At 56.8% G+C, this 16,559-nt stretch overlaps 1 protein-coding gene across 4 annotated transcripts in view; it reads left to right on the top strand.

Annotated features, from left to right (window-relative positions):
- Positions 1-15,895, top strand: part of ZNF609 (zinc finger protein 609) — a 61,624-nt gene extending 45,729 nt beyond the window's left edge. For 2 of the 4 annotated variants that reach the window (XM_038146697.1, XM_038146696.1), the window contains exons 3-10: positions 1,760-1,985; positions 9,600-9,687; positions 10,025-12,380; positions 12,801-13,167; positions 13,326-13,501; positions 13,973-14,189; positions 14,303-14,372; positions 14,534-15,895. In XM_038146697.1, the coding sequence (XP_038002625.1) occupies positions 1,760-1,985; positions 9,600-9,687; positions 10,025-12,380; positions 12,801-13,167; positions 13,326-13,501; positions 13,973-14,189; positions 14,303-14,372; positions 14,534-14,540 (3,507 nt within the window). In that variant the 3' untranslated portion in view covers positions 14,541-15,895. Of the gene's footprint in view, positions 1-1,759; positions 1,986-9,599; positions 9,688-10,024; positions 12,381-12,800; positions 13,168-13,325; positions 13,502-13,972; positions 14,190-14,302 lie in introns of all 4 variants that reach the window. The other 2 variants (XM_038146699.1, XM_038146698.1) reach the window with 2 other exon arrangements.
- Positions 15,896-16,559: the final 664 nt, after the last annotated feature.

Raw genomic sequence — 16,559 nt, 5'->3', positions numbered from 1 at the left:
TTCTGAGAGCTCCTCTGGTATTTTTCTGGGGTGGTTTTATGCCAAAACCACCCTTTTTGAATCCAATGGGGTGCAGTTGGGCCACTGGCCCTATGGCAGCTTGGAGATGGATGATTTGAAGATGGGCTCCTGGGGGAGAGCTATTTCTGTTGCTGGGAGATTGGAGGTGGTTGTGGGTGACAAGCTGTGCTGCTGGGGAGGGGACTGTGGGGTCCAACCACTGTTGTTCGAGACCTCCAGGCCATCTTTAGTGCCAAGTGGGCTGTATGTTGCTCTGATGAGCTGTCTAGAGAGAGGATGGATGCAGGACAAGGAGAGGGCTGCAGACAGAAAGTGTTCTGTGTTCTGCTGGAAAAGCAAATCCACTTGCCCTATCAGAGCCAGGATGGGATATCCTCATCTCTGCTCCTCTGCCTAGAGATTTGTGTCACCAGGGATGTGGAGATAATCTGTGGGTCGGGAGTTGGTGGCGAGGTGGGATGCTCCAGGCACTTGCTGTGGTTGTGGGCACCCTGTTGGGTGGGGCAGGCTAGGCTGGACATGCAAGGCTCTGCTGGAGTTGTTTCCCTTGCTTGAAGGATGGAGATGTGTGAGCAACAGAGGGAGCAGGCAAATTTGGCAGCTGGCTGGGACCAGGATGGGAGTCAGCAGCAAGGCTGGAAGGGATCATGGGCTGGTACCCGTGTCCACACTTGATAACCACAAACTTGGGCTCCCTCAGCAGAGTTTTAGAGGGTCTGGGAGTAGAACTGGGTGCTCTAGAGGAATCTTTGCCTGCTTGAAACTGGAACCCAGGTCAGCACTTGCTGCAGATGTGATGAGTTTCCTCAGTCTGCTTCTCTTCTGAGGTACCCAGTGCCTAAAGCTCACAGATGGTGAAGAGAGGAAGTCTAAGCTGAAGAGGAGCCACTCTCCCCTTGCTGCAGGTCCTCACAAGCCAAGGCATGGGGGTGGCTGGCTTGGCTGATGAATCCCAAAGGAGGAGAAGGTCTCCACCTTGCCTTGGCCAGCCACAGAATCAGCCCATCAGCCATCCTCCTCCTGACGCTGCTGTAATCTGCTTGCGTGGCAGAGCAGCCAAGGACCTTGGCTTCTCAGCAGCAGGGTTGCTTGGCTGGGCTTCCACTTGGCATGTTGGCTTGTTGTCTTTCCAAGCCCGGCTCTGGCTGTGGGATCTAGTTTCTATGTGCAAAGAGAGCACAATGGCTGGATCAAGCTCTGAAGCAGATACTTGCATAGGGAAGAGGGATATCATCCAAGTGCCTGTGTCTGCAGGTGGTCACAGGGTAGTTCTGGAAGGAGAAGGATGTTGGTTTTCATGGGTGCCGGAGGCAGTTTGCTGCTTGTTTGTCCTGTCCTGCCAGTTGAGCAGAAGCTCTTCTAGTGAGCCATCAGGTCCAAAGTCATTGACTGCATTAACATCTGAGCCATAGCCAAGAGGCATCCTCGCCGGGCAGCCGTCGGGGAAGGAACTTGCCACGAGCTGTTTCAAGCAGGAGCAGAGATATCTTGTGCACCAGGACTTTTGGGTGTGATCTCTGTGACTGCAGAGCTCCCCAGGGTTACATGGGTATGGGCATGCCAGGGCAGCAGAGCACTGCGAGATCCTTGTCCTCTGATGGGGTTTGGGACGTGAACTGAAGGTGGCAGTCCTGAGCCTGAGGTTCTCCAGGAATGTAAATGTCTGTTGATACTTGCTCTCCCCTCTGTGTTGCCAACAGTATCCCTGACGGTGACCACATTTCTCTTTTCCCCACAGATGGAATCTCCAGTCTCTACGCCCGCAGTGTTGCCCTTGCATCTTCTTGTCCCTGTCGTCAACAACGACATCTCGTCGCCGTGTGAGCAGATCATGGTACGCACCCGCTCGGTGGGGGTGAACACCTGCGATGTGGCCCTGGCCACCGAGCCCGAGTGCCTGGGCCCCTGCGAGCCTGGGACCAGCGTGAACCTGGAGGGCATCGTCTGGCAGGAGACGGAGGACGGTGAGTGTCATGGAGCTTCTTGCTCTCTGACAGCGTCATGGGGGAGTTGTGGCAGTCCCTTCCTTCCCATGTCCCTGCTGTGTTGTTCTTTGGCATGTCCTGGGCTTTCCTGCCACCAATTGGGTGGTCAGGACAGAGGAGCCGCATGAGAGCAGCCCATAATCCGTCCAGTAAAGGCAGTAATGGGCCAATACTTGTGTCAGCCCCATGTGTTGCGTTATCCCTTTGCCCAGACAGCAGACGAAAATCTAAGCTGCCATTTCTCTGCCCTTCGACAAGAGCTGACTTGTTCCGGAGGTGCCAGGGGAAAGGCCGTGCCAGCCGGCACGAGAATTCGACAGAGTTGACTTCATTTTTGCTTGGCAACCCGCAGGTCTGTCACAAAAACACTCAAACCCTGGGAGGTGGCAGAAATCTCCTGCTGGATTAAAAAACCCCAGTGGAGCTCTCAAAATCGACTCAGTGGGAGATCAGCCTCTCGGCTCTCTTGCCAAGCCAATCCAATCTTTTTTTCCACTGGAGCTCATCTCATCCGTGCACAGCTTGGTTTGCTTTCCCAGGTCCTTTGATGGTTTTTCGTTGCTCTTGGGGCTCTGCCAAGGAATGCAGGGATGAATAGGTGGCTCAGTGGCCCATGGCAAGCGCTGGAACTTGGCCTTCCCTCTAGCCTAAGTGGATGCTGGAGGTTTCTGCCTTGGGAGGCACAGAGTGAGCTCCTTGTGTTTGTGTCTGGAAGCAGAAACAGTCCAGAAGCACGAAGGTGAGAGAGAGCAGTGGTGGTGGAGGCTGGTTGATGGGTCATCTCAGCCAGGTATCCTTGTGCTCCTCTTGGGCATCTGCTCCCACTCTTCCATTGCTGTTCTGTGCAGAGAATGGAGCTGCTGGCCTTTATCCCAGCCACTCCTCACTGAGACTCTTATTATTGGTGATGGAAGCTGAGCTGAAATCTCCATTCCCATTATCTGCTTCCAGTGAGGTTCTCTTCTTGTCCTATGCTTTGGGAAGGTGGGGGTGGGCCCAGTTTGCCTTTTCTCTCTTCCTACTGGCAAACTGGTTTTGAAACCGTGGTTGGCACAGGACCAAGTGCTGCAGTGGCTGCCAATGTGAGCACTGAAATTGTTCCCCTTGGAAAAAGCATATTGAGAAATAGCACCTGAGCTGTTTGGGAAGAGAGCAGTGGATGGACCATGCCAGGGACGACTGGGATGTCTAGCTTGGGGTGGGGATCTCCGCACTCCTCTGCTTTACCATCCATTCCATATGGAAGAAAAATCCCACCCTGATTGAGGCAGCTGGGAGCTGTAAGTGTGTTTTTTCTTCTGCTCCAAAGCAGAAGGATGTCACATGTAAAACCTGTGAGAAGAAACACAAAGCAAGAGAGTTCAGGAGCCCTGCTCTGTGCATCCCAGGGCCGGGGGATCTGCTCCAAAGAAATCTGTGGAATGTCTGCACTGATCTACTACGCCCCCAGCACTGCGTGATTGGTGTCTCCAAGAGGCTGGTCACTTTGTAAGATACACCACCTTCAGCTGGGGAAACTGAGGCACAGCTGGGCTGGGTTTTAGGATTCACAGCAGCACAGAGGAGCATTGGCAACCTCCACTTCTGTGGCTCCCCCATCTCCCCAGCCCCATCAGCCTGCTGTCATAGTGACTTCAGCCTGCTGTCCTAGTGACTTCCTTCAACCCGAAAGCCCTGGAGCTGCAGAGTTCCCTGAAAATCCCAGGGATGTTGGAGAATCCCATGGGCAGTGGCAAAGCTGATAAGAGCTTGGACCTTGTAGGGTGGTTTTGGGTGGAAATCAGGAGAGGGTCACAGTGGCCGTGCCAGGATGGATGAACTGAGCATCCCTGAGGCAGGGAGCATAAAAACATCCCTTCCTGCCAGTTCCTGGTTGAGAGACCTTGCCATGGGAGTGGTTGCTGTTCTTTTCTCCTGCTCCTCACCCCACCATGGAGCTCCATGCCTGTCTGTCTGCATTACCCCTCTTCCGCAGCCACCATTTCGGAGCATGCCTTGGAGGTGTCCTGTGATTTCCCACAGCCCGGATATTTTTAGTCTGTGGTAATGCAGTGAACTCGCACAGAGATGCTTCTCTGCCAGCTGCTGATGGTTGCACTGTTGGGAGCAAGGATTTCACTTCCAGTCCTGCACAAAGGCGAGCCCTGATACTGCCTTTGGTCTCTTTGGGTCTGCTGTGTCTTGGCTCCGGTCGCACGGCATCTCTTGTCCTTGAGTTAAGGGCAGCGGGGGAGCCAGCCCTGGTTTTTGCCTGGCATCTCTCCCCTGCCTTCCCCTTGTCAAAGATGGAGTCAAGGGTGATGCTGGGTCTGGCTGTTGGAAGGTGGAGCTTGTGAAATGTTCAGGGATGCAGCAACCATGTCCCCTCACCCAAAGAATACAGAGGAGAAAACTACACCAAGGGCGTGTCTGAAAAGTCAGATGAGGTGCTTCCAGCATCTGGAAACTCTCCTCAATATCTCCAGAGGGATTAATTTCTCCACTTGTTCCTTCGGATGCAGCAGCCTCATTGGACTGCTTGGAAGGACCCCAGAGCAGTGGAGCAGCTCTTGGCTTGCATCAAGTTTAGAATCACAGAACTGAGGAATGGTTTAGTTTGAAAGGGACCTTAAAGCCCAGTTCATTCCACCCCCTGCTGTGGGCAGGGACACCTTCCACTAGCCCAGGTTACTCCTAGTCCCATCCAACCTAGCCTTGAACACTTTTAGGGATGGGGCAGCCAGAGCTTCTCTGGGAAACTTGTTCCAGGGCCTCACTACCCTGCCAGGAAGGGAATATCTTAATATCCAATCTAAATCTCCACTTTCAGCTAAAGCCATTACTCTTTGGCCTGTCACTTCTTGGCCTTGCAAAAAGTCCCTCTTCAGCATTCTTTTAGAGATCCCCTTCAGGCGCTGGAAAAGACTCTTAAGATCTCTCTGAAGTCAGCCTGCTCCTCTCCATGTGGGTCTGCAAAATCATGGAGAAAAGCTTCTAAAGCCAAAGCCAGAGCCTGGCAATGCTTGGAAGGATAAGTTGGACAAGAAGAACAAGTCCATCTGAGATGGGAGCATGAAGCTCCAGTGAACCCGATGATGTCCTTCCTTCCCTGAACCAACTTAGTCCTCATCTCCCACTAGAAAATCTGCCATGAGTCCGTGAGCCCTGCTAAACCCATCCCAGAGGGCTTCCAACCATCTGGCTCGCGGCTTTGGTCCACCTTCTCCTCCACCATTCCAGGTTGGTGTTGGCCCAAGGTCTGGTCTAGCTGGTAGTGAGCACTGTTATTCATGCTCTCCTGCAGCCATGCTGGTGACACTGTCCCTTTGCTGAGCCTGGCTTGCACGGGGATGTGTTTTATCAGGACACTTTCAGTAGAGAGTAGCTGTCTTGGGAGCTCCCCTGGTGCTGTTACGTGTAATTCTGATCCTCAGGAACTGAGGAACAGATTAACTGGTCTGATCACACCAGGAAGCATTGCTCTCTTGGCTGCCTCAGGAGCTGCCAGCTCTCCTCCATCCCCCTCAGTGAAGCTGGTGTCACCTGACTTGGACCATGTCACCTTCTCACCTCCCCACGGTGCCACACCAGTGCTGATTGCCGCAAAACAAACACAAACCCTCTGAGCTATGAGGATCATGGTGTGGCAGCACCTGGAAAGCATCAGCACACTGTACATCCCTTCCTCCAGCTCCTTGCTGGGATGTTGGTGCCGGGTTACCCGTGGCTCAGATTTCTGTACTCCGGACATTTGGATTGTCCTTCTGCAAACTTCTTGTTGAGGGTATGATGGAGCACAAGCCTGCCCAGGGTTGGCACATGCCAGTGGACATGTCCTTGCTTGGAGCAGGAGGGAAATGCAATAGATAGGGATAGAATGGAGAAGATGGGAGGGTGAGAGCAAAGACTTCTCAAATACAATGGATAGTGGCTTAGACGCTCTCTCTGCCAGCTCCCATGGGAACCATGAGGTCTCATCAGGTCTCATGGACTTACACACCTTGAACTTCTCTTACAGGTCCTTCTCCCAGTCCCTATCTTTGCCTCGTCCATCTCAGGTGGTGTGGCTGGAGCAGGTGTTGCTGGTGAAGATCAAGGCAAACAAGTCATTGAGCCCCTTAGCTGTGGGCTACCCTGACTGCAGGCTTCCTTTGTGTGTTTGAGTTTCTCCAAGAGCTCCTTGTTAATCCATCAGGCCTCCTGGCATTTCCACCTGAATTCTCTTTGTTGGGATGCATTGCTCCTGAATTAAGGGATGATCCCTGGATGTCACCCAGCTTCCATGGGTCCCACTTCCCTCCAGTGCTCTGTCCCATGGCACTCTGTCAAACGGGTCTCTGAAGAAGCCATAGTCTTCTCTCCTGGAGTCCAGGGCAGTGATCTTTCTGTGTGCTGCAGTCCCTGGAAAGCATTTGGATGGCCAGGGACAGTCGTGCACCATCTGAGCATCCATCCCTGCATGGGATGATGGGATGGTGCTGTCTCCCTTTGGCTCTGCCGGGGAAACCATGTTCACGTTACCTGTCGAGGTTTGATAGAGAATACACCAGAAACTTTCTCCATGTTGGACAAGGTCAGCTAAGGCAGAGCCTATCAGTGATGAGGGCAGGATAATGTATTTAGGAAGGGAAGAAAAAGCAGCCCCCATTTCCCATCCCCCTGTGCTATTTGGGAGCAAAAATGTAGAAATCAGGAGTAAAGTTGGGCCTGGAAGAAGCCAGGAGAAAGTATATTAAGGTTTGGTTTTATTTCTCATTACCCTACTCTGATTTGATCTGTAATAAATTAAATTCGTTTCCCCAGGGTGAGTCTCTTTTGCCGGTGGTGGTAATTGGTGAGTGATCTCTCCTCACTGGGTGAGGTGACAATTATGCTGGACAGCCTCATGGTGTCCCTTGCCTCCTGGCAGCACTGTGGTGGCCATGAACAGCTTTGGTGTTGTGTCCCAAAGCCTGGGCACTGCGGGTCAGGCAGGATCTCTGCACATGGGCAGGGCTTATGGAGAAGCTGGAGCATCCTGAAAGTAATGCAGCTGGAGGGGAAACAACAAAGATCATTTTAAAATTGATGCAGCTGGGGAAGAAATTCATGGAAGAAGGGGCATCCCAAAGCCAGGGCATCCTGGAAGTGATGCAGGTGGAGGAGGAATTCATGGAGATGTTCTTGTTTGGGCTTGGGGGAGTCATCTTTGAAAAGGGGGGAAATGTGCCCCGATAGAATGGTTCCTGGTGCTCCACAGCACCTTTTCCTCCATCCCACGTAATCCCAGGATTTTCTCATATGCTGCCTTCCTGAATGGCAACTTTGCACCATCACCAACCCTTAATTTTCCCACCCAGGATACAACTCTGATGTGAGCACTTGGTGAGCAGGATGCTGAATGGTTTGTACCCAGATTTGGGTGATACTGATTCCTTAAGAGCTTCAGAGATGTCACCTTCCCATGAAACCAGGTGGGATGGGAGTTACCCAAGTGGGATTCCTTCTGTTCAAGAGCATCGGCGTTCTTGGAGATGCGAAAGCATTGCTTCTTCACTGCTTCCCTTGTCATGCCTGCTCATCATCCTGCTGTGGGAGGGGGACACAGTGGGTGAAAAAAGCTGCTTAGGATCTGTCCTGGGGTTTAAATTGTCCTGGGTTATTGTTGGAGGATTAGGAGGGGATTTGGTATGATTGGTTGCAGCGGGTTAAATATAGGCTGGTGTGTATTGGAGGTCTGGCGTTCCAACAGAGAAGGAGACACGGTGCCAGCTCGTTTTGCCCCTTCCTCTTTCATCTCTCTCTTGTGACTGTGGTGGTCAGGATGAAAAATGCCAGCACTTCTTTCTAATATCACACACTGGCCCTGGGATGCACGAGAGACTCCAGTGGTTTGCCGTGCAATTAACTTCCAGTGGCTCGCGTGGTCTTCTCTGCCTTCAGAGGGATTGAACTGGCAGGGAGAGCAGAGGGACTGGAAGGGATGGCGCCTGGGTTAGTGCTGCATGTTCCTCAGTGGCTCCCAGGTCCTTGGAGGATCCCACAGCAGCTCCCCAGAGGTGTCCTGGGAATGCTGGGGCTGGGTTGGGATGCAGGAGGCAGCCAGGAGCTTCTTTGGATTTTAAGGAAAAGGGGACAGGCTTCTGCCTGCCAAAAACTGCTGCATTAGGAAGAACGGAAGGCCACATTCCATGTGCCCTCTTTGGGATGCCTGGAACCAGCATCCCACTGTTCCCTCTGATCTTTCCATGTGAGGGGCTGTGGGTTCCCAGCAGTTGGTTTCTCCCTCGGGTTGTTTCCATCATCACAGCCTGGCCATGTCTTTGTTAAGGCAGGTCCCCAGCACCTTCCTCTGAAGGCAGAACCCAGCGTCTCTTCCTCACTGGGATGAGCCAGTTGTGGCTCTTGGCCACGTGCTGGCACCATTTCTTCCCATGATCTGCTCGCAACATTTTCCAGGAGGAAAAGGAGAAAGAGAAGGTCTGCATTTCATTTCTCTTTCTGAAGGAGCCCCACGTGTTGGGCCTTGGCTCCATGTATTATCCATGCTGAAGCCTGCAGCTGGCTGCTGGCATAGCACAAGGGGGATGTGGGCTGAGATTTATAAACATGCTTCAGGCGCAGCTGCTCCGGGCTCCCTCAGCTCCATCCATCTCCCAGGGCCGTATATCTTGCTGCACTCATCAACCCTTGCAAACACGTTCCCGAGTTTTACCTTGCTTGGATAAATGTGCCTGGCACAACAGACTCTGCTCCAGTTGTGCAGAAATCAGAGTTAACCATAGCAAGGAGGAGACACCACAATACCGAGGGATGCGGTGGAAGACCCTTCTGCCTCCCCGAAGAGGTGCGGAGGGTCCTCGGTCTCGGCGTGGGTGTGAGCCAGGCAGTTCCTCTTCTGAATTAGTGTGGAAAAGCTGAAACTCCAAGGTTTTCTGAATGCCCAGTGACTTTGCTCCGTGACGGTAGGATGTGGCCCCATGGATGGCTCTCCAGATGGAAATACAGGGCAGAGGAATTCCCGTGGAGGTGCTGAAGCAAAGTGGCCCGGGGCAGCGGGAGGTTATTCTGCCAGGATTGGGTTTTACTGCCAGGACAGTCGCCTGGGCAGGAATGCTGGGCTCAGCTTGCCATCTAGTGGCAGTAGCAGCTTTTTACGGAGAGTCATGAGGTTCATGGCCGTGCTGGCTCAGCGCTGCAGCTCCACTTTGGGGTCCACAGCCTTGCTAGGAGCTTTCTGCATTTCCCCCAGGGTCTTCCCAGCTCTTTAACATTCCCTACCCTACCTGAGCACACATGGAGCCAATGTGGATCTTCAGGTCCTCCCTGAAGGGCTGAAATCCCACAGCCCTTTGGGGGTCACTGGGTTTTAGCATCCCATGAAAGCAGGGAATGGGAAGAGAGGTTAGATGAGACATGCCAAGGTAAGGGATGAGCTGGGAGTCTCCAACTCTCATCTTGGTGCACCTGCAGCCCTGAGCGCAATGTTTCACCTCTTCTGAGAGCCCACGACCGCTTGTCCGCCCTCCTTCAAATCTAGAGCTAATCTCCTCCTCCTGCCTGTCTTGAGGGGCAGGTTCCTGGCACTGTGGGATCACACCTGGCCCCGTCTGACCCTTTCCCCTCGCCTTGCAGGGATGCTGGTGGTCAACGTCACCTGGAGGAACAAGACATATGTGGGGACACTGCTGGACTGCACGCAGCATGACTGGGCTCCTCCCCGGTAAGTGGGTGGGGGGCTCTGGTGGGCTGCTGAGGGCAGATGTGGCCCTGTATGGCCCCCATGGCACCTGGGCCCTGTGCCCATGGGGCGGCCACAGGGGTTGGCATCTCCACCCTCCCCAACCCAACCCATGACTCTTTGCCCCTGCAGTCACACGTCCCTTCTCTGTTTAGCGCATCCCAGGGGACCTCTCTGGTTCCTCTTTATCGGTCAGTGGGGAGGGAAATCTATGGGATTGGTAGTGGGGGGAGTAAGGGGGTCCCCACTGTGCCTTGGGGACAGCACAGCCCAGCCCAGCCATCTCTCTGTTAAAACCTCTGTGTCCTCCTCCCTGTAGGTTCTGTGACTCTCCCACCAGTGACCTGGAGATGCGCAACGGCCGGGGCAGGGGCAAGCGGATGCGCCCCAACAGCAACACGCCAGTCAACGAGACGGCAGCCGCCTCGGACAGCAAGGGGACCAGCAACAGCAGCAAGACCCGGGCGGGAGCCAACAGCAAGGGGCGCCGGGGCAGCCAGAACTCCTCGGACCACCGCACCCCGCCCGGTGGCACCGCCGAGGACGTGAAGGCCAGTCCCTCCTCTGTCACCAAGCGGAAGAGCAAACCCCTCTCCGACATGGATCTGAACTCCAGCTCGGAGGACTCCAAGGGCAGCAAGCGCATCCGCACAAACTCAATGGGCTCGGCCACAGTGCCGCCCGCCGCGGTCAAGGTGGAGCCAGCTGTCCTGGAGCGCAACTGCCCTTCTCCCATCCTCATCGACTGTCCCCACCCCAACTGTAACAAGAAGTACAAGCATATCAATGGGCTGAAGTACCACCAGGCCCACGCACACACGGATGACGACAGCAAGCTTGAAGCAGATGTGGACAGCGAGTATGGCGAGGAGCCCTCCCTGCATGCTGACATTGGGAGCTGCAATGGTGCTGCTGCGACGCAGAAGGGCTCCCTCTCACCCGCTCGCTCTGCCACCCCCAAGGTGCGTTTGATGGAGCCACACAGCCCCTCCCCATCCAGCAAGTTCAGCGCCAAGGTCTCCTGCAAGAAGAAGGTGGGTGGGGAGGGGGACACAGACCTAGGTGCCCTTTCCAATGATGGCTCTGAGGATGGTCCCTCAGTGGCCGATGAGACGAGTAACGATGACTTTGACTCTCTGGAGAAGCGATGCGTTGATAAGGACAAGTCAAAGAAGGCCTCTGGTGCTAAACAGGAGAAGATTCCTTCCAAAAGCTTGAAGTCCGCCAGACCCATTGCACCAGCCATCCCCCCGCAGCCGATTTACACCTTCCAGACTGCCACGCTGACCACAGCCAGCCCCGGCTCCTCCGCTGGCCTCGCCACAACTGTGGTCCAGACCATGCCCAACAGCCCCCAGCTCAAACCCATCCAGCCCAAGCCAACAGTGATGGGAGAGCCCTTCGCTGTCAATCCTACCCTCACCCCTTCCAAGGAGAAGAAGAAGAAAGACAAGAAGAAGAAAGAGCCCAAAGAGGTGGAAAACCCTTTGACTCCTGGCAAAGCTTGCAGAGCGGAGGAAGGTAAGAGCCCTTTCCGGGGGGAATCCAGTGAGCTGGGGATGAAAGGCGAGGGGCTGCTGAACGGTTCATCTGACCCCCACCAGAGCCGGCTCGCCAGCATCAAGGCTGAGGCAGATAAAATCTACAGCTTCACTGACAACGCACCCAGTCCCTCCATCGGCGGGGCCAGCAGACTGGAGAACGCCAACCCAGCCCAGCCCCTGACCCCACTGCACGTTGTCACCCAGAATGGGGCAGAGGCCAGCTCGGTGAAGACCAACAGCCCAGCCTACTCGGATATCTCTGATGCTGGGGAGGATGGGGAGGGCAAGCTGGAGAGCGTGAAGGCAAAGGATGCAGAGCAGCTGGTCAAGGAAGGCGCCAAAAAAGCTCTTTTCCCACCACAACCGCAGAGCAAAGAGTCTCCCTTCTACCAAGGCTTTGAAACCTACTATTCCCCTGGCTACCCCCAGGCTAGCCCAGGACCCCTGAACCCCGGCGGGCAGTCTGCAGCCGAGACACAGACCTTGAAGCTGAAGAAGGACGAGGAGCAGGAGAACGCGGAGGTGAAGGTGAAGAGTGAAGGCTGTGAAGAGAAGAAGGCAGAGCTCAGCAGTGGCTCCAGCCAGCAGCCCTCGGTTATCCAGCAGCGCCCCAACATGTACATGCAGTCCCTTTACTACAACCAGTACGCCTACGTGCCACCCTACGGCTACAGCGAGCAGGGCTACCATGCTCACCTGCTGAGCACCAACCCTGCCTACCGCCAGCAGTACGAGGAACAGCAGAAGCAGCGGCAGAGCCTGGAGCAGCAGCAGCAGCGAGGGCTGGAGAAGAAGGCGGAGCTGGGCTTGAAAGAGAGGGAGGCGGCGCTCAAAGAAGAATGGAAGCAGAAGCCACCCATGCCCCCAACGCTGACCAAAGCCCCAAGCCTCACGGACCTCGTCAAGTCGGGGCTGAGCAAGCCCAAGGAGCAGGGAGGTCCTGATATGGCCAAATCCGTCATCATCCCCAAGCTGGAGGACTCGTCCAAGCTGTCCAGCAGCCAGGTCGCTGAGGGGCTGAAGGTGAAGCTGAGTGAGGCTGGTCACCTAGGGAAGGAGACGGCTGAGACAAAGGCTGGCTCCGAGTGTGGCCGGCAAGCGGAGGTGGACCCTGTTCTCTGGTACAGACAGGTAATGCCCTGCCCTGTCTGCCAGCCCAGCCTTGGGTTTGCTCCTGGAGGAAGTCGCTCACCGGGCTTTGCTGGGGCCATCACCTCAGAGAACACATGTTGTGCTCTGCTTGTGGTGGGACTCCATGAGAGAAAAAGGGTGGAGCTGTGAGGCCACAGACGAGCTAGGGAGAGCCTGGGGAAGGGGAGTGGGGTTTGCTGGTCTCCTCCAAACCCAGCCTGGATTTGGGACAGGTGGGGCTGCGGGGAGGCAGGTGCTCTGGTGGTTGGCTGTTCTTGTGGGAAGTGGAGGCTGCGAGTGGGCCAAGGAGAGCCATGGGGAAGGGGAATGAGGTTTGCCAGTCTCCTCCAAATGCAGGCTGGTTTTGGGACAGGCAGAAACGGGGGAGGCAGCTGTTCTGATGGCTGGCTGTTCTTGCAGGAAGCTGAGCCCCGGATGTGGACCTATGTGTACCCAGCAAAGTACTCAGACATCAAGACAGAGGATGAGCGGTGGAAAGAGGAGAGGGACCGAAAGTTGAAGGAAGAAAGAAATCGAGGCAAAGAAGCCTCGTCCAAGGAGGACGGGAAGGAGAGCACCAGCTCTGAGTGCAAGCTGACCCCCACCGAGGAGGCTCGCATGGTGGGGAAGGACCCCAGGCCCAGTGTCCACGTCCCCGTGTCCTCACCCCTCACGCAGCATCAGTCCTACATCCCGTACATGCACGGCTACTCCTACAGCCAGTCGTATGACCCCAACCACCCCAGCTACCGTGCCATGCCCACCGTCATGATGCAGAATTACCCAGGTAGGGAGCCGGGGCCTTCAAGGGGTGTCCATTCCCAGCTGTCCCTGCTCTCAGGGTGGGGGTGGCTGCGGGACATCTTGTCACACACACAAAGAACCACCTGCTCTCCCTGTGCTGCCTGAATACTCCGGGTGCCCTGACCGCTCTTCTTCCCCCAGGATCATACCTACCCTCCAGCTATTCCTTCTCTCCGTATGGGAGCAAGGCATCTGGCAGTGATGACAGTGACAAGTCCCGAGCCAGCCCTAGCGTGAGCTGTAAATCCAGCTCGGAGTCCAAGGCCCTGGACATCCTGCAGCAGCATGCCAGCCACTACAAGAGCAAATCACCCACGGTGAGCCATCAGCAGGGCGCCGGCTTCGCACAGCTCTGTGGGATAGTCCCTAGATGCTATGATGAGGTGGGAGCAGCTCCTTTTGTCGTGTGGTTTTGTTGTTTCTGCTGCTGTGGGGGACCTGCAGCCGTGGATTCCGACATTACAAATCCTTTGGGATGGACCAGCCAAACCTGTGCCCCAGTGCTGGGGCATCTTGAGGCCCTGCAGCCACCAGGTGACCCTTGTCCTCAGCCCTGGAGCTGGCAGGTGGGATGTGGGGGCTATCTCTCTCCTCCTGGTCTGAGCTGGGAGACGGAGCTTGGACACAGTGAGGAAAGAGTGGTCCTCAAACAGGCCGTTTCCTCCACATGGCTTCTGGCCGTCCCACCCCATGGGAACCTTGTGGGCAAAGGCAGAGGGAACATGCTGGTATGTGCCCCGGGGTCGCTGGTCACGTCCCTCAGCACGTGTCTGCTTTCTCCTCTCCAGATAAGCGAGAAGACGTCTCAGGAGCGCGACCGCAGTGGCTGTGGGGTGGTGGGGGGCGGCGGGAGCTGCAGCAGCGTCGGGGCCGCGGGTGCGGGGGAGAGGAGCGGCGACCGGCCCCGCACGTCGCCCTCGCAGCGCCTGCTCTCGACGCATCACCACCACCACCACCTCGGGTACTCGCTGCTGCCAGCACAGTACAACCTGCCCTATGCAACAGGTGAGAGTGGGGCTGGGCTGGGCGGGGAGCTGCAGTGCCCTTGGGCCACAGGACCCTCACACTGTCCCGGAGGGCCCTGCCTCCCAGCTCCTGACACCTCTTCTCCCCGGCAGGTCTCTCCTCCACAGCCATCGTTGCCAGCCAGCAAGGCTCCGCTCCCTCCCTATACCCGCCTCCCCGGAGGTGAGAACGGTAAGGCTCCGCTCCTGCCGCACCTCCACGTGCGCGGCCGGGCTGGGCCGGAGGTGGCCGGGATGGGCGCTCACGGGATGCCCTCGAGGGTTTAGGGTTTGCCCGTGGCCGCTGGGGCTCGCGGGAGCTGACTCGCCCTTGGGTCGTGGCAGGATGTGACACACTGGGATGCCTGGGCTGTACAAGACGTGTGACTGGCTCACATGGAGAAGCGCTGGAGACTCCTTTAGACATCAGTTGAATGGTGTTAATTGTACTGCTTGACGTTCCTGCCGTGATCTGAGGCAGACTCTGTCTTCTCCCCTCGTCGGACACACACTGACTCCCGACCCCACCCCTCTTTGGGGAGTGGGTGAGCTGGTACCTGCGGATATATTTATTCTACTGAGCACCAGCACTTGGGGTGGAGGCGACTCACCTGCCTGGTGCATATGAAGAGGAAACAGAAGCACTGAGGTTTCTTGATGAATTTGGGACCCTGCCGTGTCTCTGTGAGCTGCTGCTTCTCGACAGGACTGGGGGCAGGCGGGGACTTGGAACATGGGGCCGAGCCTGCTGTGTGGCCACAGTCTCAGGAAAGGAAGGAAGGACTGGTTCACGGAGCCTTGGCGGGTGTCAGGGGGCTGGTGTGAGCCGGGTGGGTGGGTGGCAGCCTGGCTGGAGGCAGCTGTGGGGCTCTCCCAGTCCCTCATCTGGTCCTGCGCCTCACAGCACCCACAACTCTGTGCCTGTGGGCAGGAGCTGCCAGCCTGTGGCCAATGGCCAGAGTGGGGCTGGGGAAGCTCTTGGCCCCAGCAAAGCAGCCTCTGCCCTTGGGGGCTGGGGCTCCGTGGGGCTGGGGGCGGCAGCAGGGCACAGAGTTGGGGGCTGCGTCTCTCACCCCACAGGCTGCCAGGGCCCCCCAGGCTCTGCACGGTCCAGACCTGCCTGAAGCTCCTGCCTGTGGCTTTTGCTTTGGTTTCGGAGCTGCAACTCTGCAAATCGCAGCCTTTTCTCTGCCCCACTATCACGGCAAGTGCCCCCCAAACCCTGGGGCAGCACATCCTCCTGTGGGGGGGGGCTGTGGCTCCCCTTTTCACCCACCTTTTGCTTTTAGGGCAGCTTCCCCAGTCCGCAGGCAGGGCGCAGCAAGAAACAAGCACACTTAGGTTCTGCCAGAGGCATGCGGGGCCATGCCGGTCCCCGCTCCAGCCTCGTGCCAGGGCTGGGGGCACCAGGTCCTGGAGGAAGATGGTCCCCGCTCCTGGCTGCTCCCCAGCTCTGAGGACAGGGGCTTTCTGGTCCTCTGCCCCCAGCCCCAGAGTGGCTCACCCCAGGCCGACACTCTACCTCGGCCCCGCAGCGGCCGGGCCGCCCCCGCTCTGCCCCCGCCTCTCCCGCTGCCCGGCCGGGGGACACGGGGGCCATCGGTCTCAGCTGTGTGTGTCCGTGTTGCACCCGGCCCCGAGGGCCGCTGTACGGGGATGCTCTGCCTGCTGGGCTCTGTACATACTGTAAAAAGCAATTGTTTGAAAGCTGTTGTTTTGGGTTTTGTTTTCTTTCCCCGTTTCTTCCCCATCCCACTGTACCCAGTTGGAAAGGAGGTGCTGGCTGCTCTGGGCCCGGGTCAGGTGCCGGCGGCACAGTGGCCCCAGCCTGCTCTTGTTGTCTGACTCATTTTTCTTCCACTCTTTGCTGTGTTTGGAAGGAGACGGGGCCGCGTGGCCCGGCACACTCCGCAGGGGCACGGTGGGTTGATGGACCCGCCCCGCAGCGGTCACAGAGCCACACGCAGCCACCGGCGGGGTCGGGCTGCTTTGGAGAGCCCCACATCCCACCCGTGGAGGAGTGTCCCGCTGGCTGCTCCTACCTCCAGCCTCGGCCGGCCCGGCACAGCCGGGCTCCCAGCACGGCCGGGGCCCACAGCGGCTCCAGCGGCGCAGAGGAAGTGCCTGGGGGTGTTGGGGGGTGCCACAGGCTTTGCTGGCAGTTCGAGGGGCTCGGGGGGGCTGCTCCCCACCTTCCCAGTTGGGTCCCAGTTGAGTCTCCCTTTAGGTGTTAAATGAAACAACAGTTTATGCAGAATAGGTTTGAGGTTTGACATATTCCGGGTTCTCTGGGCCAGCTGCTGCCCACGGGGCCACCCCCAGCCCCGGTGTCAGACCGTTGGTGTTTATAGCTCGTTTCCATTGGCGTTGC

This window comes from Motacilla alba, chromosome 10 (assembly GCF_015832195.1).
Source record: "Motacilla alba alba isolate MOTALB_02 chromosome 10, Motacilla_alba_V1.0_pri, whole genome shotgun sequence".
NCBI classification, from domain to species: domain Eukaryota; kingdom Metazoa; phylum Chordata; class Aves; order Passeriformes; family Motacillidae; genus Motacilla; species Motacilla alba.
The sequence above is the reverse complement of the archived record's forward strand: the minus strand, read 5'-3'. Positions and strand labels throughout refer to the sequence as shown.